The sequence below is a fragment of the Sciurus vulgaris genome (genome assembly GCF_902686455.1).
Source record: "Sciurus vulgaris genome assembly, chromosome: 1".
Classification (NCBI taxonomy): domain Eukaryota; kingdom Metazoa; phylum Chordata; class Mammalia; order Rodentia; family Sciuridae; genus Sciurus; species Sciurus vulgaris.
Genome location: NC_136461.1, coordinates 97,978,502 through 98,004,561, shown reverse-complemented (window position 1 = coordinate 98,004,561; position 26,060 = coordinate 97,978,502). Strand labels below are relative to the sequence as shown.

Sequence of the window (26,060 nt, the reverse complement as noted above, 5' to 3'; positions counted from 1 at the left end):
TCCTCTTTTCCCCTCTTATTACATAGTATTTAGGATGAATTAGTTCTTGGCTGAGTTGTCTGCCTTCATGTTTATAACTGAATTTCTCTAAATGAAAAGCATCCATTTTGTTTTGGCATAGACATCAAAATAATCATAGTTTCTTTACATTATTGTAATATATTTAACAATGTGGCTGTTCTGATTTCCCATAGAAGAAATTGCACAATGAAGACAATCAATGAAAACCAGAAGACCTATCATGACAAGAACAGCAGGACCAGGCAGCAGAGGTCAAGAAACAGCAGGCTACCCAATCATGGACGAAAATGATTTTTCAGAAGATACAACTTATAAGCAACAGGAGGATTTACCTTATGATGGTGATCTCTCCCAAATGCACATATGCAATGAATACAAATTTACTTCAAATAATGCTACCCTTGACGTTATTCCCATAGGAGTTGACCCTCAGATAAACCCTGCACATGCTGAGACATACAGAAATACAGCCATGGCCATGACGTGGGATAAAATTACTGAAAATGCTGCCAACAAAAAGTGTGATAAAGAGAATAATTGCACCATGTCTCTTCATGTTCCAGTTAATAAAGGAGCGACTTCAAAGTCAAACATTTCTGATACTTTACTCCATAATCTTTCCAAAGAGCAATTATTAAGAGGTCAAGGTATTAACTTTGAAACTTTCCCAGAGACATCTAATGCTAACTGTTTTGATGAAGCAGGTATTATTAAAAATATTATTTCATGTTATGTTAAGAATTCTTGCCCAAAAGCACAAACCATAGAATTCACAGACCAACTCAACCCCAAAAGAGATGTTGAAAAAAGTATTAAGCCCAGTTGTTCTTCAATCATGACAAAAGAAAATACCTGTGATTTAGAAAAGCCAGTTGTGACTACAAATAGCAACCATCAAGAAAATTTAAATTTTCTAACTAAAATCAAGGATGCAAATGATAAACAAAAAAATTGCCAAGGGCAGACACCCCAGAAGCAGTTGACAGAAAAAGCAAGTTCAAGCAATGGGTTCCAATATGGACAAGGTCAAGTTCATTACCAGCTGCCAGATTTCTCTAAAGTTGCTCCCAAAGTGAAAATCCCTAAAAATCACATAATTAATAAGTCACTTACAATAGCTAAACAAGTCAGTTTTTCTCCTAAATTGAGAAATAAAACAGCAATTGTGCAAGATATTTTAGAAACCATGTTTAGGTCAAATTATGTTGAAAAACAACATCCAGAGCAGAAAGGAGAGAATACAAAACCTTCACAACAAACACAGGTAAGTGAAAATAGCCTCCTGTAAATATATATTGGGACCACTGGTCATCTCTATCAGGGTGGGTTTTTGGAGGGCACGTGGAGCTTAGTTAGTGGTTCTGAGGTCTCATTCCCATGGTCCCAGAGTGAGTGACAACCTTTCAGAAGCTCAGTGAGAGCTTCGTGAGAAGAATCATGGGCCAAATGCATAAAGATAAGCAAGCAGGTGAAATCCATATTCCTCAAGCAGAGTATCCTCTTTTGTTTCTGACCTCATCCCAACCTTCTAAACTCAGCATCTCCCCTGGGAATCCTCTTTGGTTACCTGGCTGGTTCTAAACCTCTTTTCAGGCTCTGAATTTGCTGAGCTCCTACCTTGCATGGAGCATCCCATCTCTTCTTATCAAAGACCTGCTGGTTTTCATGGCCTCCTTCAATTTCCCCTGGATCATGTAAATTTTCAAATCTGCCAAGTCACAATTATTTCTATCCTTGCTTATTTAGTACTTCTGTCAGAGCTTTTATCTCAGCCTGATGTGGATCATAATAATTTGAATGTAACTGTTTCTCCCACTAGAGTTTAAGACTCCAGAGGGCAACAACATTATCTTCATCTTTCCATTGTCTAACTTCCATATAAGCCATACAAACTTCAAACTTGTTACATCGGTAACCACATAGTACAAAACTTTGTTAATGCTTAATCTATGCTATATCCCTTGTCCCATATCCCATCTTCTCATCCTTTACCCAATTTCCCAACATGATGAGGCTCAGAATCTCATAATTCGAGGATAATTAGTAAGGTAAATTCACATTAATAATTAAAGTAGGCTGGGTGCTATGGCACTCACTATAATCCCAGTTACTCCAGAGGTTGAGGCAGGAGGATTGCAAGTTCAAGGTCAACCTTGGAAACTGAGCAATACCCTGTCTCAAAATAAAAAATAAAAAGGATTGTGGCTATAGATCAGTGATAGAGTGCTTGCCTACCATGTGTGAGGCCTGGGGTTTAATCCTTAGTACTGAAAAAAAATAAATAAATAAAACCCAGGAAGATCAAACTGGATATTTTAGTTCTTTGACACTTTTCCAGGCCAGTATAAAATTTCTTTTCATCCTTATATGAAGGGCATCTGGGCTGAATAGCAATATCTGTCGGTTTCTATTTCTATCCATCATTCAACCCAACACTGGGAAATTTGAATAGGAACCTCCTACACACACATCTGGAGCCAGCAGCCCACTTGGTTGTGATAGCAATCCTTCCCTAAGTCTTGGAGAAATCTATTCCTCTCTGGTATTGGGAAATCTCAGGGTTACTTGTTCTTTTTTTTTAAAAAAAATTTTAATTGGTGTATTACATAATAGAGGGATTCATTATGCTATATTTGTATATGCACATAATTTGATCAATCTCATTCCCCAGTACCTTCCTTTTCCCTTCCTCCTCCCTCCCCCAATCTTCTTTACTGATCTTCCTTCTGTTATCATTTTAATTAGGACATTATGATTATATAGCTAAGTGGGATTCATTATGGTATGTTTATATGGGGATATAGCATAATTTGATAGATTTTGTTTCTCAGTATTTCCCCTTACCATACTCTCCACTCCCCTTTCTAACCCCTTCCTCTACTGTATTGGTCTCCCTTCTATTTTCATGAGATCTCAATTTTTTATTCCTTTTGTTTTTTTATCTCTCTCTCTCTAGTTTCCACATACAGGAGAAAGCACGACCCTTGACCTTCTGAGTACAACTTATTTCACTTAGCACGATATTCTCCAGTTCTATCCATTTGCCAGCAAATGCCATAATTTCATTCTTCTTTATGGCTAAGTAAAACCCCATTGTGTATATATATCACATTTTCCTTATCCATTCCTCTGCTGATGGACATCTAGACTTGTTCCATAACTTGGCTATTGTGAATTGTTCTGCTATAAACATGTGTATGTATGTATCACTATAGTATATAGATTTTAGTTATTTTGGATAAAAATACAAAGGAGTGGTATAGCTAGGTAGTATGGTGGTTCCATTCCTAGTCTTTTGAGGAATTGCCATATTGCTTTCCAAAGTGGTCATACTAATTTTCAGTCCCACCAACAAAATATAAGTGTACCATTTCCCCACACGTCCTTGTCAGCAATTGTTATTTGTATTCTTGATGACTGCCTTTCTAACTGGAGTGAGATGAAATCTCAGGGTAGTTTTGACTTACCATTCTCAGGCTCCTGTCATGCCTGGGGGATAACAATATTGTTCTTAGTTCTCAGTGTCCCATAGTTAGTAGGAGCAGAATGGAGATCAGGCTCATCTTTCTCTGGCAATGAGAGATTGAGATCAGGCATCTGATTTTTTTTTTTTTTTTCCAGTGCTGTCAATTCAGGCTGGAGAACTGAATGCTATAGGTTTCATATTCAGCCTGCACTGGAGATATTCATAATGACCAGAGCCTACTTTGACCACTGTCATTTCATTCTCTGGCCTCTGTGTATTTCTGAGCTTTATACTGGGAGCAGTGGAAAGACACTCAAGGTGATTCACTGTGAGATTAAAACCTCTGTCCAGTAAGCCTGTGGTGAGCAGAAAACAACCACTATCTTGACACATATTTTGGAATACAATGCACATTATAATTCCTAGAATGTGTTTGGTGTTAGCAAAAGCACCACAACAGAGCTGGTGCAAAGATCAACAATGGTTCATGCATATAGAGCTGACAGTCTAATTTTAGTTGAAATGTCTGAGTGTTCTACCTTTTAGTATCAAACACCATCATAGTGACAGCTAAGATGTATTGCTGAATGATATTCATTCTGATAATGCCTGATATTACACATGCCTGATGTAATGGTAAGTATTTCACATTTAATTCTTATAGTAGATTCTATTACTATCTCCATTTCACTGCCAAGAAATTTGATGCTTGTAGTGGTGAGGCAATTGTTTGTGTCACCCAGCAAATTAGTGTCATAGTGGAATCCAACCCCAGTATCATGGTCCCAGCTCTCGAACACAGTACTGGGCTGCCACTGTGATGATCAGAAAACATCAGTCATCGTGGAGGCAGCCCACTGTTCATTCTGATTAATGGTGTAATGGTTAGTTGCAATGGTAATGTTTTCTTATTCTTTAACTATGCAGATGGAGCCTACAGTACACAACCACCAAGACACTCTTACAGGTACTAGTGTTTTAAAACTTCTTTGACTTATATATGTGTTTTGAAAATTTCTGGAAAAATAAACGGCAAGTGGTGATAACTGCTATAGACTTGTTTTCAGTACTTAATAAGACTGAGTTGAGTTGAGATGTACAGATACCTAAAATCGTTCTTTCTTATGTAGGAATAAAAACTGAGACAAATTGCTTGAAGTTGTCATCAACCTCTCAAAAAGAGCCTTCCTCAAGTACTTACATATTTCAAAGACTATCTCAAGGGAAGCAGATGTGTCAGAAGTTAAAAGAACAGACTGATCAACTGAAGACTAAGGTAATATTTTTAAAGCTTGTTATAAACTTTAGGAATAACCAAATTCAAACACTAGAGACCATGCCATTAATGAAATATTATGTGTTTTTACTGCAGGTACAAGAATTTTCCAAAAAAATAAAACAAGACTCTTTCTGCCATTCAAAAGACAGAAGAATGGTAAGCTAGCAGCTTTTAAACTATTTATTAGAGAATTTGACTTGGGTAAATACAAATGACTTCATGGTACCATGTTTTTTCTACAGTGGTGGGAGTGGAATGTTCTAGTAGGAAATGTTTGGCTGAAGATTAAGCTGTCTTAGTTTATAAGACTAAAAGAACTTAGAATTCTGTTTCTATAAGAATCTGGCTCTCTTTCCTTTCCAGAGGATCTATCACTTACCTCACCAGTCAACTCATAATAAATCTGGGATCATGGTATGCTCAAGAGAAGAACATGAAAGCCATTACAAAGAGCAAGCCTGTCCATAGTTCATGGGTCCTGGTGGACTTAAGTTATAAAAATTGCCCGTATCTGGCAACTCAATATAGGAGACTTTGAAAACTTAAGATTAAACTTGAGGCAATGCTTTTCAGGTCAAAATCTTTTACTTTCACATTCTTGCTTGTTATTACATTTAATCACTAATTTATGTTGTCACCCTAACAGCCTTGTTATCAGTGCCAGGGTCATGGGAAACATACATGGAACAGTGAGGCAAGAGGCCAAGCTGGGAGAACCAGAGATGGGCTGAAGTGGAAGATGTAGTTCAGGCCATTGAGTCAGCAGCACGGCAGGTGGTGAGAAGCCCTGATGTGGGCAAGAGCAAGGTGCAAAGCAGGCTATGCAGTGGAAACCTAAAAGTATGGGCTAAACCCAGGAGAACCCAGATGCTAAAAGACACCATTGATTATCCATTTACTCACCATATTAATTAAATCATTTGTTCCTTCAAAACCCATGCATCAGGCACTTTTTTTTTTTTTTAATGTCCCAGAGCCTGCCCCAGGCCTTAGGGATTTGGAAATTAAGAAACTCTTTTTTCAAGTGGCTTATAGTCTCTTACAAACAGTGGGGTGAACAGATCATTAAAACACAACTTGAGAAGAATTACAGATGATACTCATGGCAGCCTAGCAGAAGCTCACCCTGACCATTGAAGGCCTTTGGAAAGTTTCTTGGAAGTGACTTTTGCCTTGGTATTGCAAGAGGAATAAGGGTGAGTTTGGCAGAATAGGAGGCAAAGAAGTTTTCTGGAAGAAAGAAAGCCACAGATGCAATAGTGTGAGGCCAAAATACTGCCTCTAGTGTGTAATTTGTCAGATGGAGCTCAGTAATCATGAAAGGCCTTTAAGCCATGCTCAGGAGATCAGATTTTATCCTGAGTTTGAGTGATGCAGCAACATCAAAGGATTTAAAATTGAGAAATGGCAAGCACTAAGCACTATGTAGGCATAGATTGGTTAGGAAACCACAATGCAGGACAAGTTTTGAGATCTTAAAGGCTGGTGAGAAAGATGAAGAGAGGGTACAAATCTATGTGTTTAAGGTAGTGGTGGCAGATTCAAGGGGTGAATAAAGAAAGGGAGGAGGCTTGGATGAGTTCCAGATTTCTAGCTTGAGTAACCACGGTTAGGAATAAAAGTGGAGGATCCATTTCAGAGGGGCATGGAAGGTAGGCAGGAGGCAGAACATCAAGTATAGTTTGGACACTTTTGAGTAAGAGGTTCCTAGAGGATATTCAAGTGAGGAGGTCCAGTAGGCAGTGTGATGGGTCTGGCCCTCAGAAGCATTTGGGCCAGAAATGTAGGTTTGGCATAGTTGTGAGTTGAAGTAGTAGGGTGGTTGAGGTTGTTCAAGTGAAGCAGGACTATTGGGAAGTGAAGAGGGTCAAGACAGAGTCACCATTAACAGCAACCAGAGGGCAAGGGAAAGAAGAGAGGTCCAAAAAGGAAAGTGAAGATCAGGAGCCATCTGAAGAGGAAGAGCTGTTGAAGCCCAAGGAAAGAGGTTTTTAAGAAGTGAGGAGTTAGGGCTGGGGTGTGACTCAGTGTTAGAATGCTTGCCTAGCACAGGTGAGGCACTGGGTTCAATCCTTAGGACCACATAAAAATAAGTAAATAAAAATAAAGGTATTGTGTCCATCTACAACAACAACAACAACAAAGATATGAGGAGTTGGGCCACACCATCAAGTGTTCAAGGAATGAAGGAAAATAAGATGTACATTGGGCTGGAGATGTAGCTCAGTGGCAGAGCACTTGCCTAGCAAGGTCCTAGGTTCAATCCCCTTACCACAAAACAAAAAAGAAAGAAAAGTTGAAAAATCATCTATTTAAAAAAGAAATGTGTATTGGACTTGGCAACAAGAGGCCCTAAGTGTCCTTGGCAAGCCTGGTTTCAATAAGGTGGTGGATCTGGAAGGCATATTGCAAGGGCTAAGTATTAATTGAGAGATAAAAGAGATCTCTAAAAGAACAGAGTATGGGCAACCGGCAGAACACAGAAATTTAGAGGGTTGAACAGAACAGAACTGATTTAAGGCAATAGCCTTCAGAGGCCTCGAGTCAGGAAGTTTCTTCTGATGGTAGAGGGTAAGTAGAAATTCCTGTTGGGATAGGGAGAACAAAAGATGGCTCCTGACAGTGTCAGCCTGTGGTCTGAAAGTTCCAGGCCCATTTGGGTCAGTGCTGGAAGAAGGCCAGACAGGGTAGAACCACCCTACTCAGCTTGAGCAGCACAACATAGTTGAAAGCATTTGGATTTTGGAGCAGACATCCCAGTTCTACTTATTGGTTATACATCTTAGACATGTTGTAGCATGTCTCCCATCTCACAGTTGTTCTGAAAATTAAAAGAGATATACTTATGACTAGAAAACTGTGCCCTGTCTTCTGAAATACAATGTGATTTGAATTCCAAGATCCTCAATTAGAATTAGCAATTGGTTTTTTCTTCTTATCCTCTTTCCTTTGAATACCTGATTCCCTCCCATGACTTTAAGTGCTATTTGCATGCTACCGATTCCTAAACCACTGATCCTAGCTTTTTAAAAAAAATATTTCTAGTTGTTGGTAGACACAATACCTTTATTTTATTTATTTGCAGTGCTGGGTTTTTTATCTACTTTTTTTTTTTTTTTTTTTTTTGGGTGCTGGGGATCAAACCCAGGGCCTTGTGCTTTGCAAGGCAAGCACTCTACCCACTGAGCTATCTCCCCAGCCCCTTTTATTTACTTTTATGTGGTGCTGAGGATTGAACCCAGTGCCTCACACGTGCTAAGCAAGCACTCTACCACTGAGCCACAATTCCAGCCCCTAGCTTTTCACCTTTAGTTCCAGCACTGGTGTGTCTTTTTGGGTATCCTGCTCTCCCTGCAACTCTAGTCCAGCATTGACATCTTCACTCAAACTTGCTAGCCTTCTCCAATTCCTCATTTTACTCAATTCTATCACATTCTTCCCACCTTCCAACCCAGAAACTCCAGTTTGTTAGATTCACAGTATCAGGGTCCTGGCAGGGACTAGATGGCTGGCTCAAATGAAGTAACTGAGGAGAGTTTAATAAAGGCATTCTTTTACAACAGTGTTAAGGGAAAGCAATAAAGGATGAGAAAGCCTCTCATGGAAGGAATGTGGGGAGCTGCTTTATCTGCAGACCTGAAGGAGCAGAGGAAAACCAGGCCCTGGAGCCTAAAGGGAGAGCTATAGCTGTAGGAGTAGCTGACAGGTTCTGTGGTTTTTGATAGACTGACATTAGCCAATCCATGATGATACAGGAAGGAGGAAATCAGGGAAATAATGACTCCCACTCCTACCTCATTGTCTTCAACTCTCTCCTACTGCTATGTTCTGTTGGCTGGAAAGATCCGAAGCCAGGGTAGAAAAGAGCCTGTTGATACTGTTGACTCAAAGTTAGCCTCCTTACTGGAGCACAGAGAAAGAAAGAGGATGAATACAGGGAGGAAATGAAAAACAGCCACCAAACTCATCACTATGTTTCTAAACTCTTGTCTATTCATTAATATTAACAAGAATGCATAATAGTAGTAGCCACTATCTTTTGTATATGTATAGATAGTACCTGACTTAGGATGGTTTAACAATTTTTCGAGTTTATGATGATGCAAAGTGATACACATTCAGTAGAAATCATGCTTTGAATTTTGATTAATTAATTAATTAATTAATTTTTGGTACCAGGATTTGAACCCAGGGGCACTTAACCACTGAGCCACATTCCCAGTCCTTTTTTTATATTTGATTTAGAGAAAGAATCTCACTGAGTTGCTTAGGGCCTCCCTGAGTTGCTGAGCCTGACTTTGAACTCATGATTCTTCTGCCTCAGCCTCCTGAGCTGCTGGGATTACAGGCATGGGCCACGGTGCCCAGCCTCGTGCTTTGATTTTTTTAGTTTGGATCTTTTCCTGGCTAGGGACATGGAATGAGGGTCCTCTCTCAGATGTTGGGCAGTGAGAAACAGCCACAGCTCCCAGTTAGCCTGCAATCACAAGGGTAGTTGGCCAATACTGTACAGTGTTTTGTGTTCAACAAAGTGCATGAGACATTCAACACTTTCCTTATAAAATAGATTTTGTGTTAGGTGATTTGTTCCAACTGTAGGCTGATGCAAGATTCTGAGCACATTTAAGGTAGGCTGGGCCAAGCTACGATGTGGTGAATGCTTTTCTGCTTGTGATATTTTTGATTTTCAATTTACAATGATTTTTTTCAGGATGTAACCCCTTTGTAAGAGAGGAACATTGATACTATGCTCCTGGCATGATTATCTTACTTAATTTTCAGAAGGTGGGAGCTATTATAGTAATTTTATAGATGAAAAACTGAAGTTTCAAGAGTTCAAGTTAACTCAAATAATTCAATGAGGAGGGACAGAGTCTGAACTTGAACACTGTTTTGTCTGCTTTGTGTCCCCATTGTGCAATATTTCTGCCCTTGGCGACACAGCTCCACTTTATCCCTTAATCTTCATTTTCATGAATACTGCCTTGTCTAGGCTCTCCTGAGCATCTTTAAACCAGACTTCAGTCTCACTTCCTCCATTGTGCCTTGGGAAAGTAGTCTAATACACAGTCTCTTTTCTCAGTGGAATAAAATCATTCAGACCAAACTGTTCCTGAGACAGTTTTTGAATCTCACATCTCTGGCCCAGGTTCAGACATAAGCAGGGCTCGGGGAATGTTTAGTGCCTGGGGATCTGGGGTTGAGGCCTCTACATATCTTCAAGACAGGACTCTGACCTGCACAGTTTAAATACTCATTTGCACAAAGCTGCACGTGGTGACCTCTGCAAGACCCACTTACTGCTCTGGCTAAATCTTGCTATTCCCTCCCCATTTCACCTTCTAGCTGCCATGAACTGAAACCCAGGCTCTCTAACTTCAGATCCTTTTTAAGACCTGTGTGGTTTCAGACATAATTTCTAGAACTCCAGTTTCCTCCTCTGCAAAACCAGGATAACGAGGTCTCCTTTGCAAGATTCACAACATTGATGTGAAGATTAAATAAGATAAAGTCCTTATAAGTGAAAGACATTGTGCAAAATACAGGATTATGAATGTGCCACTCAGGAGGTTTAGAGGCCTCCAAGTGGGTTCCGAAGGAGAAATCAAAAGTGACTGTATTTTTCAGCCATGTGCTGTGAGAAAGTTGCAAGTGCCAAGATGACTCTTGGGTCGTCTGTATTAAGATTCCAACAAAAACTACTGATGGTGCCAGGAGATGGAAGCTTCATTTGACACTACTATAGGGTACACTTACATTGCGTTTTGATTTTTGAGATTTTTGTTGTTGTTGTTTTACATAGATTTTAGTTGTAGGTGAACACAGTACTTTTTTTTTTTTCTATGTGGTGCTGAGAATCAAACTCAGGGCCTCACACATGCTAGGTAAGTGTTCTACCCCTGAGCCACAACCCCAGCCCTTACATTGAGTTTTTGAGAAAACCACTACACGAACAGCTTACAGGTGAATGATTCCAGTTACTTCACTGCTCCAGGTCCTAGAGAAACTTCAGGGACAACTTGAAGTGCTGGAAGAAGAGTTTCTGGACACCAGAAGCATCTGGCCTTGCAGCAGCAAATCCACAAGCATGAATGCCTAACTATTGATGACTTTGATCCAGGCAGGTCAGGCTTACACCTACTATGCAAGCTGTGAGGATCCAAGGTGGCCCCTTTCAGGTGGGATTCTAAAGTAGCCCCTGGCTTTGAGAGCTACTGGTCTAGGGTCAGCAAGAACTGTGTCACCAAAGGGGAAAAAAATGACCATCCTCTCTTGCCACAGTAGCTTGGAACTCCTGTGGTGTGTAAGGTGCTGTGCTGGGCATCAACCAAGGAGACCAGTTGTCTCCTGGTACAGAGCTACTGTGCCACCACTTTGCATTGTGTTGGAGGGTATTTTAATTGGTTCTGAGACCCGGAGGAGCACAAGAAAATCCCCCAAGAGCTCATGTGTTCATTACAGAGGGCCTCTCCTCTCCTGCACTCCTCAGCTCTTTCCTGTTTATCTCCACTCCTACCTTTGCATCCATGCCTGGTTCTTGCCTTCTGTCCCTTTTTTATCCCCTTCCTTTTCCATCCACTGACAGTTCTGAAGGGCGGTGGCAGGAGAGGATCATTGGTTGAGGTGAAAGACCTACAATATCCTGATAATGGAAAACTTAAAGCTTAAACAATTCCTGAGTTAATTCACATTAGAAACTTGGATGCACACTCATATTGAAATTTCCAGCTGGCCATTTTTATGGAATCATTCTCTTCTCTTTTCTCTCCAAGTAATTTTAAGATCCATTCCAGAACTCCAGGTTAAGATTATTTCCATTGAATTTCCTGGTATGAATTAAAAGAAACCATTGAGCAGGCTTAATATTTGTAAAGTTCAACTCGTTCTACTCACAGCATTTTAATGTGGAATCATTCTTGATGCCAAAATATTTTAATGATTTGTGTTTCAGAACTAACATCCTGAAATGTTTTTTCCTGAGGTACAATTTACCTTTTCCAAAATGAATGGAACCTCTGTCTGCCTTTATTTCAATACTATATAATTAGCAGGGATGGGTTTTTAATATTGGATTTTTTCCCCAATGGCTTTTTATCCCTCTGGGGGGAAAACATCTCTACATTCTTCTGCTTTTTTTTTTTTTTTTTTTTTTTTTTAATTAATAGAGTTAAGTCATTTATTTTCCAAGGAATCTCTTGGCTGTAATTTTCAAGACAGGCCTCTGTGTGCATTGAGACTGAAGTTATGCAATGCCTTATTTATATCCTGCTTACAACCACACTGTGCCTGGCACAAGAATAAATCAAAAGGGTTTTAACTGCAATTATATCCCATATATGGGAGAAGTTTTCAACACTGGGGCAAGGGAGGGACCCAGCCTCTCCCAAAACTCCCTTGGAGCCACCTCAGGACAAACAAAGGCTGATCAGTTCAAGACTGGTCTCTTATTCTCACGTGGCTGATGTGGCAATGGCCAGAAGCCCCTAGAACCTTTAGGGTCTTGAAGTGTTGAGAACCTTGTAAGTGCATGTCTAATAGCTGATGTGGATGACTTTCTGAAGGGGCAAGAATTCTGCAGATTTATTGAGTCTTATTGAGTCTTATTTATTGAGTCTTATTTATTATTGGATCTCATTTATCTTGTTCATCAGAATGTAGTTCAGTGGCCATCTGATTCTTTCACAAACATCAGAAACCAAAACAAGTCAAGAAATGGGGTTCTACTGCTGGGCACACACCTGTCATCCCAGCAACTGAGAGGCTGAGACAGGAGAAATGCAAGTGTGAGGCCAGCCTGGGCAACTTAGCAAGACCTTGTCTCAAAAAAAAAAAAAAAAAAAAAAAAAAAATGGGGATCCACTTTCATCAATCTCTTCTCTCTGATATTCTCAGCATTACAGAAAAGATCATGGATTCCCCCCAAAATATCTTTTATCCGCCTCTAAATCTCCATGTAGTCACCTCCTTTTTCTTCCTTCACTCACCCTCCAACCTCCTTGGACAACCATGAAGCCTTGTTCCATCATTTCACTTTTTTTTTTTTTGTAAATCATCAGCCTCTCCTGTCCTCTACTGCATTCTCTTCTGTCTTATGCATTATAAATATTCTCCAATATCTTATTCAACTATCACTTTAGCATTTCTTTGTCCTGCCATTTATTGAATAGAGCAACCTTTCTCCACTGGTTGAAAAAGACATTTAAAAAATTTATTAATTTCTTTTCCATACTGGGGCCCGCACATGCTAGGCAAGTGCTTTACCACTGAGCTACATCCCAGCTTTTTAAAACTTTTGTCTTGATACAAAGTCTTGCTAAGTTGCAGAGGCTGGCCTTCAACTTGCAATCTTCCTGCCTCAGCTTCCTAGGTAGCTGGGATTACAGATGTGCCCAACGCAAAAGACATTTTATCAAATATAAAACCTCTGCATGCAGATGTGATGGTTCTATTTCATTCTACTGATGTGTTTCTGTCTTTATGTTAACCACATGGTTTTTAAAAATATTTTCAGCTGAAGATGAACATGATACCTTTATTTATTCATTTTTATGTGGTGCTGGAGATCAAACCCAGTGCCTCACACGGGTGAGGCAAGTGCTTTACCACTGAGCCACAACGCCAGCCCTGCAATTCTGTTCTCAGCATTTTGTTGATTTTCACTTGGTTATCTTCATATTTTAGGTATGACAACTGTAGCATCTGAAAACAATGCCAGGCTTTTCCTCCCTAAATATTTATACTTTATTCCAGTCTTCCTTCTAGTTCTTACATATTACTTATCATTGCTTTATTTCATTTGCTAGATTTTCCAGAATAATATTGGATAATTAGTACTCATGAAAGAACATTTTTGGGCCAGATACCAGGGATTGAACCCAGGGCACTTACCCACTGAGCCACATCCCCTGCCTTTAGAAAAGAAAATTTTTTAATATACATATTTTTTTGAGACAGGGGCTTGCTAAGTTGCTAAAGCTGATCTTGAATTTATGATCCTCTTGCCTTAGCCTCCTGAGTCACTGAGAGTCACCATACCCAGCTTCCTTCTTTCTTTCTTTCTTTCTTTCTTTCTTTCTTTCTTTCTTTCTTTCTTTCTTTCTTTCTTTCTTTTTTTCTTTCTTTCTTTCTTTCTTTCTTTCTTCTTTCTTTCTTTCTTTCTTTCTTCCTTTTTAAATGTTATTTACGTTTCTCATACTTTCAGCAGTTTATTTTGCAGTTTTTTGGAAACAAATGTATTTTATTGATTAAATTTTAAAAAGTTCTGCTTCAATGAATCCTTTCCTTTTCCTAGATGTACTTCCTTTTTCTGCCTTCCTGTTTTGAATATTTAATCTATTGAATTTCCAACTTTTTCTCCTAATGCATTTTTAAGACTCTAAGACTGGGGGCATAGCTCGATACATGGCCTACACAGACCCTGGGTTCAATCTCCAGCACCAAAACAAAACAAACAAACAAAAATAAAAAAGAAACCTACCAAAATCAACCACAACAACAACAACAACACCAAACTCAGCTAGGCTGGGTGCAGTGGTGCAAGCCTGGAGTTCTCGCTACTCAAGAGGTTGAGGCAAGAGGATCACTTGAGCCAAGGAGTTTGGGAACAGCCTGGGCAACACAGAGAAAACTTGTCTCTTTAAAAAAAAAAAATGAGAAAAGTATAAATTTTATACTTATAAGTATTTCTTCAAAATACTGCTTTAACTGCATTGGGTTGGTCTTCATATATTCTCTCATTTATCATCTACTTTTAAATTATCCCTCATTCCCATTTCTATTTTATATTTAACCCAAAGTTATTTAGATGAATATTGGGTTAAATATATATTTATAAATACATGTACATATAATCATAACAAGCTTGTTAAATTATTTTCATACTTTCATGCTCCTCCTCTGTTTTAATTGGCAAAATGATTATTTCCATAGCATTGCACACCTCAGAACTGTCAGGGATCCTGGTATCATCAGATCCAGAAAAACAAGATACATATAGCTGAGATACTGGAGGCCCAAAAAGATGAAATGATTTGGGGCTGGGGAGATAGCTCAGTCGGTAGAGTGCTTGCCTTGCATGCACAAGGCCCTGGGTTCAATCCCCAGCACCACCACCCCCCCCAAAAAAAAAAAAAAAGATGAAATGATTTACCAAAGAATAGACAGCTAATGGATGGCAAATGAGGCTCAAAGGCCAGGACTCTGGAGTGAAACTCTAAACAGAATGCATCAGGGTAGAGCTCCCTTATCCTTCCTGTGTAAAGAAAGGCCACATTAATAATATAGATCAGTGCCATATTAAAGAACTGTTGTAACCAGTTAAGAGGCTGAGTACATAGCCCAGGAGATGCCTGTTTGTTTATGTTTACCCAGAGAAGTGGAAGGTGAAGTCTTCAAGTTGGAGGTGATACTTGAAGATGTTAAAGAGAAAATTGACAAAAGCAAATGCACTTCAGCACTCTCTCTTCCTGCGAGCCCTCCAATCATCCTGGATGACTTGGCATCCACAGCCACTTCATCCTCAAATGAGGTAATGTAGAAACCTACAGCCTAATTTTGTGCCAGGAAAAACGGTGTTTATGCATGTGCGGACTCCTAATTCATGGATTCACTGGATTCCATTTTAATATTTAATGAAAACTGAACTTTCCAAAGCCCCATGAATCATATTATTTAACATGGAACCAGCTTTTAGTAATTGGACGCTATTTCAAGTGTTGGTTTTGAAACATCTCATTAATTTTGGTAACACTGCAGTTTGAACTGATCATCCACAGAAGAGCTATTTCTTCTGCGTGAATAGCAAAACTTCCGCGGACGTGACTGGAAAGAATTTTTTTCGTAGTTTTGTGCTTTCTTCTAAATAAAGACTAGCACACTCAGTGAAGTAATCATTTTCCCTGGATCCACTTCTGCATTTTCCTTCTCTCAAGTTAGATTCTTTTGATTGTCTACAAATGCCAGAGGGAATTCAAATCAATCATCACCGTCTTTCTATGCTTTTTATTTTTTTAGCCTCAACTATCAGAACATTTCAGACTAAATTAAAATTTGGAGAAACTGAATCATCTAAATAATTGCCTTTGATTGACTCTATAGTTTCATTCGTATTTGAAGACACAACCCAGGGCTGATATTCAAAATTCAAAGGAGGTTTTTGTCATAGCTAAGAACAAGAATAAGAAGCTTTATATAAATATTAGCCTTCCAAAGCAGTGTGTTTGCCTCCTCAGAACTCTTTGCTGCCTGGCAAAATCTCATTCACTCAGGCCCAACTTTGGACGCAGGTCATTTCTGCACCCTTGATACTCAGCTCCCCACCTCAGGCAGAATTCTTTACCTCAAGGTCATGTGAGTGAGCCTAAGGATCAGCCTAGCCATCCTCCAGCAGCTGGATTCACTCTGCTTTACCTTGGTCCCAAGTCTACAGCAACCAACTGTTACAAAAAGATGAGAATTCCACAACTCTGTGATGAGCGGTAATGACGAATTCATCTACTCCTACTATTATGCACTCATGTATTTATCCATCCAGCAATATCCATTGCTATACACTAGGCACTTTTCTAAGTACTAGGGATGCAACATAAGTAAGGCAGGCAAATCACCCTCCTCCCTCAAGGTGCTTGCACACCTGGGAGGGAGGGATATACCTAGCCAACAGAATTGGAGTACAGAATGTAAAAAGTACTATGCAGGAAGTGATAAAACATTCTCCATTACTCTGAGGCCAAACTGCCTAGGTTCAAATACTGGCTCTGTCACTTAATAGCTTTGTGATCATGGGGAAGTTATGCAACCTCCCTGTGTCTCAGTTCCCTCCTCTGAAAAATGGGATATCAATGTCTGCCTCACACGGTGGTTATGATGTTTAAATGAGTTAATACATGTAAAGTACTTAAACCAGCACATTACCTGGGTGTTAGCGGTCATAACTATTAAGTAATGGGACATGACCAAGATAACTGTGAGAGGGCAGCGTTGTTAAGGGAGAAGATGGTCAGAGGTGACATTTGCATTGAATCCTGGGATAAGGAGGCAACTTAGTGAGGAGTCTGGGAAGGGACGCTGGGAGGCATATTATGGTGCCTTAGGATTGATAGTGGGGATGATGACCTAATTTAGCATCACATCTGGAATTAACTCTGTCCCTAACAGCAAGACTCTTGGGTGCTCCCCACCCCCCACATAACCAAGGAGCACCCTGGTCGCCTTCTGGGTCCCAGGGCTGGCGAGGAAGTAAGGTGAGGGATGCCTCAGCAGGGTTGCTGCAGAAAACTGGCAGTGCTGATGCAAGTCCTCCCCTGCAGCCCTTGGCAAGCAGAGCCTGCAAGCAGCCCTTTGCTTACAGCAAGTTGCAAAGCCTGGAGCCCCACAGCTCCACATGCATCCCAGTAACCAGCAGTCAGAGGCCCCGCAAGGCCTCTGAGACCCTCTGGGCAGAGACCAGTGGGTCAGGACAGTGGGGGAAGGGAAGGAGAGGAAAAAGGCCAGTGACTCATGACGTCCAAACCACATTCCACCTTAGGGTCTCCTTCCCACCACCCTGACCTGTGAGTGCCAAATCAAATTCCTAAAACCTCTTAGTGAGAAGCCAAATACTGCCCCAAAGGGGGCTTCCAGGTACTCAAGAACTGATTATAAAATGCAAACTGCCTTTAAAACAACAAATAAGCAACAAACTCTTGAAAAATCTCATCCTGAGATGACTACTGGAGACTGGAAGCTCATTGTCAGAAAAGGTATTGGAAACCTATAGGGTCACAATAAGTCTATAGGGGGGAAACTGCAATACCCCAGATCTGCTGTGCTTGAGGGGAAGATACATGAACAACATGAAAAAACACGGGAAGAAAATGATCCAAATAAATCTAGATTCTATGTTAATAGAATCCACTGACAGTATGGTAGAAGAAATGTCAGAAAAGGACTTCAGATTATACATAATTAAGATGATTGGTGAAGCAAAGGATGAGATAAGAGAGCAAATGTAGGCAATGAATGGAGCATACCAATAAGCAGTTGAAAGAGCAACTGCAGGAAGCAAAAGATCATTTCAACAAAGACATAGAGATTCTCAAAAAAAAAAAAAAACAACAATCTTTGCAATGAAGGAAACAATAACCAAATAAAAAACTCAATGGAAAGCATCACCCACAGACTAGATCACTTGGAAGACAGAACCTCAGACAATGAAGACAAAATATTTAATCTTGAAAATAAAGTGTCCCAAACAGAGAAGATGGTAAGAAATCATGAAGAGAACCTCCAAGAATTATGGGACATCATGAAAAGACCAAATTTAAGAATTATTGGGATTGAGGAAGGCACAGAGATACAAACCAAAGCAATGAACAACCTATTCAATGAAATAATAGCAGAAAATTTCCCAAACCTCAAGAATGAAATGGAAAATCAAATACAAGAGGCTTACAGAACACCAAATGCACAAAATCACAACAGGTTCACACCAAGGCACATTATAATGAAAATGCCTAACATTCAAAATAAAGATAGGATATTGATGGCTGTGAGAGAAAAGCATCAGATTGCATATAGGGGGAAACCAATACGGATATCAGCAGATTTCTCAGCCCAGACTCTAAAATCTAGAAGAGCCTGGAACAACATATTTCAAGCTCTGAGAGAACATGGTTGCCAACCAAGAATCTTATACACAGAAAAACTAACCTTCAGATTTGAAGATGAAATAAAATCCTTCCATGATAAACAAAAGTTACAAGAATTTACAAATAAAAAGCCTGCACTACAGAATATTCTCAACAAAATATTCCAGGGGGAGGAAATTAAAAACAACAATGTAGGTCATCAAAGGGAGGAACCACCTTAAAGGACAAACCATTCAAGGAGAAACCAAGTCAAGTTAAAAATCAAAACTAAGCCCAAATGACTGGGAATATAAATCATAACTCAACAATAACCCTGAATGTTAATGGCCTAAACTCATCAATCAAAATTCGTAGACTGACTGGCAGAATAGATTAAAAAGAAAAGCCCAACAATATGCCACCTTCAAGAGACTCACCTCATAGAAAAAGACATCCACAGACTAAAGGTGAAAGGATGGGAAAAAACCTACCATGCACACAGACTCAGTAAAAAAGCAGGGGTTTCCATCTTCTTATCAGAGAAAGTGGACTTCAAGCCAAAGTTAGTCAGAAGGGATAAAGAAGGAAATTTCATACTGCTTAAGGGAACCATAAATCAGGAAGACATAACGATCATAAATATTTATGCCCCAAACAATGGTTCATCCATGTACATCAAACAAATCCTTCTCAATTCCAGGAATCAAATAGACCACAACCCAATAATTCTGGGTGACTTTAACACACCACTGTCACCACTGGATAGCTCTTCCAAACAAAAACCAAACAAAGAAACCATAGAACTCAATAACACAATAACGTAGACTTAACAGACATATATAGAATATTGCATCCATCAATGAGTGAATTCACTTTCCTCTCAGTAGCACATGGAACCTTCTCGAAAATAGACCATATGTTATGCCACAAAGCAGCCCTTAGTAAATGCAAAAAAAATAGAGATACTACCTTGTGTTCTATCAGGTCATAATGGAATGAAATTAGCAATCAATGCCAAAATAAAAAACACAAATTACTCCAACACCTGGAGACTAAATAATATGCTATTGAATGAAGCATGGATAACAGAAAACATCAGGGAGGAGATAAAAAAATTCTTAGAGGTCAATGAGAATGGCAATATAACATATCAAAATCTCTGGGACACTATGAAAGCAGTACTAAGAGGAAAATTCATTGCATGGAGCGCATTCAAGAAAAAAAAAAAGTTAACAACTAAATGACCTAACATTACAGCTCAAAGCCCTAGAAAAAGAAGAACAGAACAATACCAAAAGTAGTAGAAGACAGGAAATAATTAAAATCAGAGCTGAAATCAATGAAATTGAAACAAAAGAAACAATACAAAAAATTGACAAAACAAAAAGTCGGTTCTTTGAAAAAGTAAACAGAATAGACAAACCCTTAGCCACACTAACAAAGAGAAGGAAAGAGAAAACTCAAATTACTCAAATTCATGATTAAAAAGGAAATATCATGACAGACACCACTGAGATACATAACATAATGAGAAGCTACTTTGAAAATCTATATTCCAACAAAATAGAAAATACTGAAGACATTGACAAATTTCTAGAGATATATGATCCTCCCAAACTGAACCAGGAGGACATAAATAATTTAAACAGATCAATATCAAGCAATGAAATAGAAGGAGCCATCAAAAGCCTACCGACCAAGAAAAGCCCAAGACCAGATGGATTCTCAGCCAAGTTCTACAAGACCTTCAAAGAAGAACTCATTCCAATAGTTCTCAAAGTATTCCAGGAAACAGAAAAAGAGGGAACCCTACCAAACTCATTCTATGAAGCCTAATATCACCCTCATACCCAAAACAGACAAAGACACATCAGGGAAAGAAAATTTTAGACCAATATCCTAGATGAATATAGACACAAAAGTCCTTAAGAAAATCCTGGCAAACCATATCCAAAAACATATCAAGAAGATAGTGCACCACAATCAAGTGAAGTTCATCCCAGGAATGCAAGATTGGTTCAACATCCATAAATCAATAAATGTAATCCATTATGTCAATAGACTTAAGACTAAGATTCATATGGTTATTTCAACTGATGCAGAAAATGCATTGGACAAAATATAATACCCCTTCATGCTCAAAACATTAGAAAAAGTAGGGATAGTAGGAACATACCTCAACATTGTAAAGGCTATTTATGCTAAACCCAAGGCCAACATCATTCTTAATGGAGAAAAACTGAAAGCATTCCCTTTAAAAACTGGAACAAGACAGGGATGCCCTCTTTCACCACTTCTTTTCAACATCATTCTTGAAATACTAGCCAGAGCAATTAGACAGACTAAAGATATTAAAGGGATACAAATAGGAAAAGAAGAACTCAAGCTGTCACTACTTTTTGATGACATGATTCTCTACTTAGAGGATCCAAAAAACTCCTCCAGAAAACTTCTAGACCTCATAAATGAATTCGGCAGAATAGCAGGATATAAAATCAACACACATAAACCTAAAGCATTTTTATACATAAGCAATGAAACATTTAAAAGGGAAATGAGGGAAACAACTCCATTTGAAATAGCCTAAAAAAAAAAATACTTGGGAATCAATCTAATCAAAGAGGTGAAAGATCTCTACAATGAAAACTACAAAACATTGAAGAAAGAAATTGAAGAAGACCTTAGAAGATGGAAAGACCTCCCATGTTCTTGGATAGGCAGAATTAATATTATCAAAATGGCCATACTTCCAAAGGTGCTATACAGATTTAATGCAATTCCAATTAAAATCCCTATGACATTTCTCATAGAAACAGAAAAAGCAACCATGAAATTCATCTGGAAGAACAAAAGACTCATAATAGCCAAAGCAAGGAAGAGTGATGCAGGAGGTATCACAATACCAGACCTTAAGCTCTACTATAGAGCAACAGTAACAAAAACGGCATGGTATTGGCACCAAAATAGACAGGTAGACTAATGGTACAGGATAGAGGACACGGAGACATACCCACATAAGTACAGTAATCTCATACTAGACAAAGGTGGCAAAAACTTACAATGGAGAAAAGATAGCCTCTTCAACAAATGGTGCTGGCAAAACTGGAAATCCATATGCAGTAAAATGAAATTAAACCCCTAGTTCTCACCAGCTACAAAACTCAACTCAAAATGGATCAAGGATCTAGGAATTAGACCTGAGACCCTTCACCAAGGTCATAGAAGAAATAGAAGAAAATGTAGGCCCGAATCTCCATCACATTGGCTTAGGACCAGACTTCCTTAACAAGACCCCATAGTGCAAGAAATAAAAGCAAGAATCAATAAATGGAATAGATTCAAACTAAAAAGTTTTTTCTCAGCACAGGAAACAATCAATAATGTGAAAAGAGAGCCTAGAGAGTATGAGAAAAATCTTTTCTAAACACTCTTCAGACAGAGCACTCATCTCCAAAGTTTATAAAGAACTTAAAAACTTTACACCCAAAATACAAAGAACCCAATTAATAAATGGGCTAAGGAATGGGCAGACACTTCACAGAGGAATATATACAGGTTATCAACAAATATATGAAAAAGTGCTCATCATCCCTAGTAATTAGAGAAATGCAAATTAAAACCACCTTAAGATTTCATCTCACTCCAATTAGAATGACTGTTATCAAGAACACAAGCAATAATAAGTGTTGGTGTGGATGTGGGGAAAAAGGCACACTCACACATTGCTGGTGGAGTTGCAAATTGGTGTAGCCACTCTGGAAAGCAGTATGGAGATTCCTCAGAAAGCTTGGAATGGACTCACCATTTGACCCAGCTATCCCACTCCTCAGTTTATACCCAAAGGACTTAAAGTCAGCACACTACAGTGATGCAGCCACATCAATGTTCATAGCAGCTCAATTCACAATAGCTAGATTGTGGAACCAAGCTAGATGCCCTTCAATTGACGAATGGATAAAGAAACTGTGGTATATATACACAATGAATATTACTCGGTCATAAAGAAGAATAGAATTAAGGCATTTGCTGGTAAATGGATGAAGCTGGAAAATATCATGCTAAGTGAAATGGGCCAAGCCCATAAAACCAAAGGCCAAATGTTTTCTCTGATAAGTACCTGACAATATATAATGAAGGGGTGTGGCGGGGGGAAGAGAAGAATGAAGGAACTTTGGATGGTGTAGAGGAAAAAGGGGTGGAAGGGGGTGGAGGACAGAAAGATAGTAGAATGAAACAGACAGTATTACCCTATGTATATGTATGATTATATGAATGGTGTTAATCTACATTGTGTACAACCATAGAAATGAAACATTGTACCCCATTTGTGTACAATGAATCAAAACGCAGTCTGTAAAAATAAAAAAGATTTCAATTAAAAAAAAAAAAAAAAAGAAACAAACTCTTTACCTAAACAGGTGAAGCAGGGTTGAGGCTACCCGGGACCAGTCAGATCAAAAGGCCAAAAGTCTGTCTTTTGATTCCAGGGTAACATCCTTCAATAGAATACTGACTTGGTTCTGTTGGTTCCTTAATTAAAACCAGTGCTGGTGCTGAATGTGACTCTGAAATTGGCATCATCCAGATCACCCGATTTTGTGTGCGTATGCACCTGCACACTGCTAGGCATTGTACCCAGCACCTCTCCTTTGCTAAATTTCTGCTATTACACTAAGCTACATTCCCCATCCCAAGCTCTTGGACTAATTGGCACACTGGGTGTTAGGGTTGGTGATTGTGGGGATTGCTAACGTTTCCCATTCTTCAAGTTCTCAGGAGAAACTTGATTGAGGTACCTGGACCTAAATGAGGGCTTATTCAACTTCACTGTGTGTAGGAATCATCAACAGATCTTGTTTTTTCTTTCTTTTTTCTTGGTTCTTTTAAAAGTTATACATGACAATGAAATTCATTTTGATAAAATTGTACAAGCATGGAATATATCTTTTTCTAGTTAGGACCCATTCTTAGGGATGTACATGATGGTGGGATGTGCCTGTTTCGGTGTCAATACCATGCTGCTTTTGTTACTGTAACTCTGTAGTATAATTTAAGGTCTGGGATTTTGATGTCTCCTGATTCACTTTTCTTGAGAAGGAGTGCTGTGGCCAGATGAATTTCATGACTGCTTTTTCTATTTCTATGAAGAACAATATTGGAATTTTGATGGGAATTGCATTGAATCTGATTAGCACTTTTGGTAGTATGGCCATTTTGTTAATATTAATTCTGCCTATCCAAGAACATGAGAGTGGACATCTCTCCATGTCACTTGAGAATAAACCTACTTTTTTTTTTTTTTAAACAGTAATGGGGATTGAATCCAGGGCCTTGAGCCTTCTAGGCAAGCACTCTACCACTCATCTATATTCTCAGACATTTTTTTTTTTAAAAGGATCTCAGTTGCCCAAGCTGACCTTCACCTTGGATCCTCCTGCCTCAACCTCCCAAGTAGCTGCTATTCCAGGCGTGCATTACCATGCTCAGCTCTACAGCTTCATTTAATGAGCTTTTAAAGCAATGTATATGCCTCCACCTCACCTACTGTATCAGCATCACCATGGGTCCATTTCCCTATGTGGATGTATCCTGATTTATTTAAACGGTCTCATGATGGACATTGAGTTTTTTTTTTTTTTTTTTTCCCCAGTTCTTTGATATTATAAACGTGGTTTCAGGTAACATTGTATTACTTGAAACTTTTTTTTTTTGTCCATAGTTGATTATTTCCTGAGAATAAAATCCTAATATTGCAGTTAATGGTTCAAACCATTGTGAAAGGTGGCTGTTAGTAGCCCCCACTTTGCTAGTACATGGGAATATCAGTGTCTCCAACTTGAGCTCACTTCAATGTCATTTTTCTAACCTTTGCTAAAGCAGTGAGTGAAAATGGGTATCTTATTGTTTCAATCTGGTTTTTTTTTTTTTTTTTTTTTTTGGTACCAGAGATTGAGCCAAGAGGCACTTAACCACTGAGCCATATCCCCAGTCCTTCTTATTTTATTTTATGTTTTATTTTGAGACAGGGTCTCCCTAAGTTGCTTAGGCCTTGCTAAATTGCTGAGGCTGGCCTCAAACTTGTGATCCTCCTGCCTCAGCCTCCTGAACTGCTGGGATTACAGGCGTGTACCATCACCCCTCAATCTGATTTGTTTGTACTATTTGTGAAATTCAATCTATTTTTATTTGTTTATTGGCCATTTTCAGTTCCTCTTTGACAACATGAAAATTTAACTTACATTAGGAAAACTGAGATCACAAATTTTTAAAGACAAAAAACTGGGAATATATGAAAAACAAAGAATGTTCAGTGTTCAGATTGGTATCCTATCAAGTGCTCTGACAAATGCACAATGTGACAGAATTGGGGTTAGGAACAGGAGCAAATGAGTCACATGGTAAAGGTTCAACCCCAGCTCAGGTACCCTATGTGACCTTGCCAAATTGCTTAAATTGTCTGAGCCTCAGATTATTCGTCTTTAAATAGAGACAACATGCCAGGATGATAAGTAATAAATACTATCTAAGGCACATAATAAACAATCAATTTAATACTGTAGTTGTTTCTATCAATAAAAGGATAATGAAGCCCCCCAAAAAAGTCAATGGGCAAAAGATATGAACTGAAAAGACACAAGGAGAAATGCAACCAATGAATAAGTATATGGGGAAATGTGTGTCTTCTTTAACAACGGAGGAGATCCTAATTAACACAACTTGTCCCCCTCCTTAAATTAACAAATACATTTTCAAGTGACCATTCCTGGTACTGAGAAAGGTGTGGTCGAACTGGGCCATCCACATTGTTGGTGGCTATGCAATCCATGGAACCTTTGTGGAAAGCAGTTCAGCAAAATGTATCATCACGCAAACATGTTCACAACCTTTGGCCCAGATGTTTCCTCAGGAAGTAATTCAAAATGTGGAAAAAGATGTGTTTAATGATGCTTATGCCAGCGTTGTTTGTAATGGTGGAAAAAGTACACTGATTTTCTGTTTACGCAGAAGGTAAGACCATAGTCAGAAATACACAGTGGGTGGCCTTAGCCCTTTCTGTTCAGTAGTGCAATTGTTTGTGTTAAAAAGTGACGTGTAGGGCTGGGGATGTAACTCACTTGGTAGAGTGTTCGCCTAGCATTCTAGAATTTGCGAGGCCCTGGGTTTGATCCCAAGCACACACACACACAAAAGATGTAAAGACATAGAATCAATCCTTTAAGGCTCTGAGCAGTCCCTAAACCTTGTTCATTTTAATTTATAGTTGAGTAGATTTCTTTGGAGAAGTTTTTACTGCTCTACTAACCGTGATTGGATTGGTAAGATTTTAAAATTACCTTCCAGGCTGGGGTGTAGCTCAGTGATAGAGTGCTTGCCTAGCATTCACCCTGGATTCCATCTCCAGCACTGCAAAAATAAAATAAAAACAAAAATAAAATTATCTTCCAAAGTTTGTTCATCCTCTGGTGGATGATGAAATAATTTGAAACTAAGTGGGGAAAAAAGAGGGAGAGTGTCTTCTCATCTGTACCCCAGGTTTTAAAATCTGTTTGGAGAAGAGAAGGCCAGCCAGGGTTAGAGACTCGGTTCTCTAAGCCCAAGCCATGAGAGGCTGAGACTACACTGAGAGACATTAGAACTAAGGCCAGGCTCTTTTTTTCCTTCCTGATCTCCCTGGGCCTCTGCTTCT

At 39.0% G+C, this 26,060-nt stretch overlaps 1 protein-coding gene across 1 annotated transcript in view; it reads left to right on the top strand.

The window, feature by feature from the left end:
* Positions 1-298: 298 nt before the first annotated feature.
* Positions 299-26,060, top strand: part of AKNAD1 (AKNA domain containing 1) — a gene marked incomplete at its 5' end in the record, with an annotated part of 39,953 nt that continues 14,191 nt past the window's right edge. The window contains 7 exon segments of the mRNA XM_079146106.1: positions 299-1,285; positions 4,415-4,454; positions 4,618-4,763; positions 4,860-4,922; positions 10,762-10,816; positions 10,819-10,891; positions 15,138-15,294. Of these exon segments, the coding sequence (XP_079002232.1) occupies positions 299-1,285; positions 4,415-4,454; positions 4,618-4,763; positions 4,860-4,922; positions 10,762-10,816; positions 10,819-10,891; positions 15,138-15,294 (1,521 nt within the window).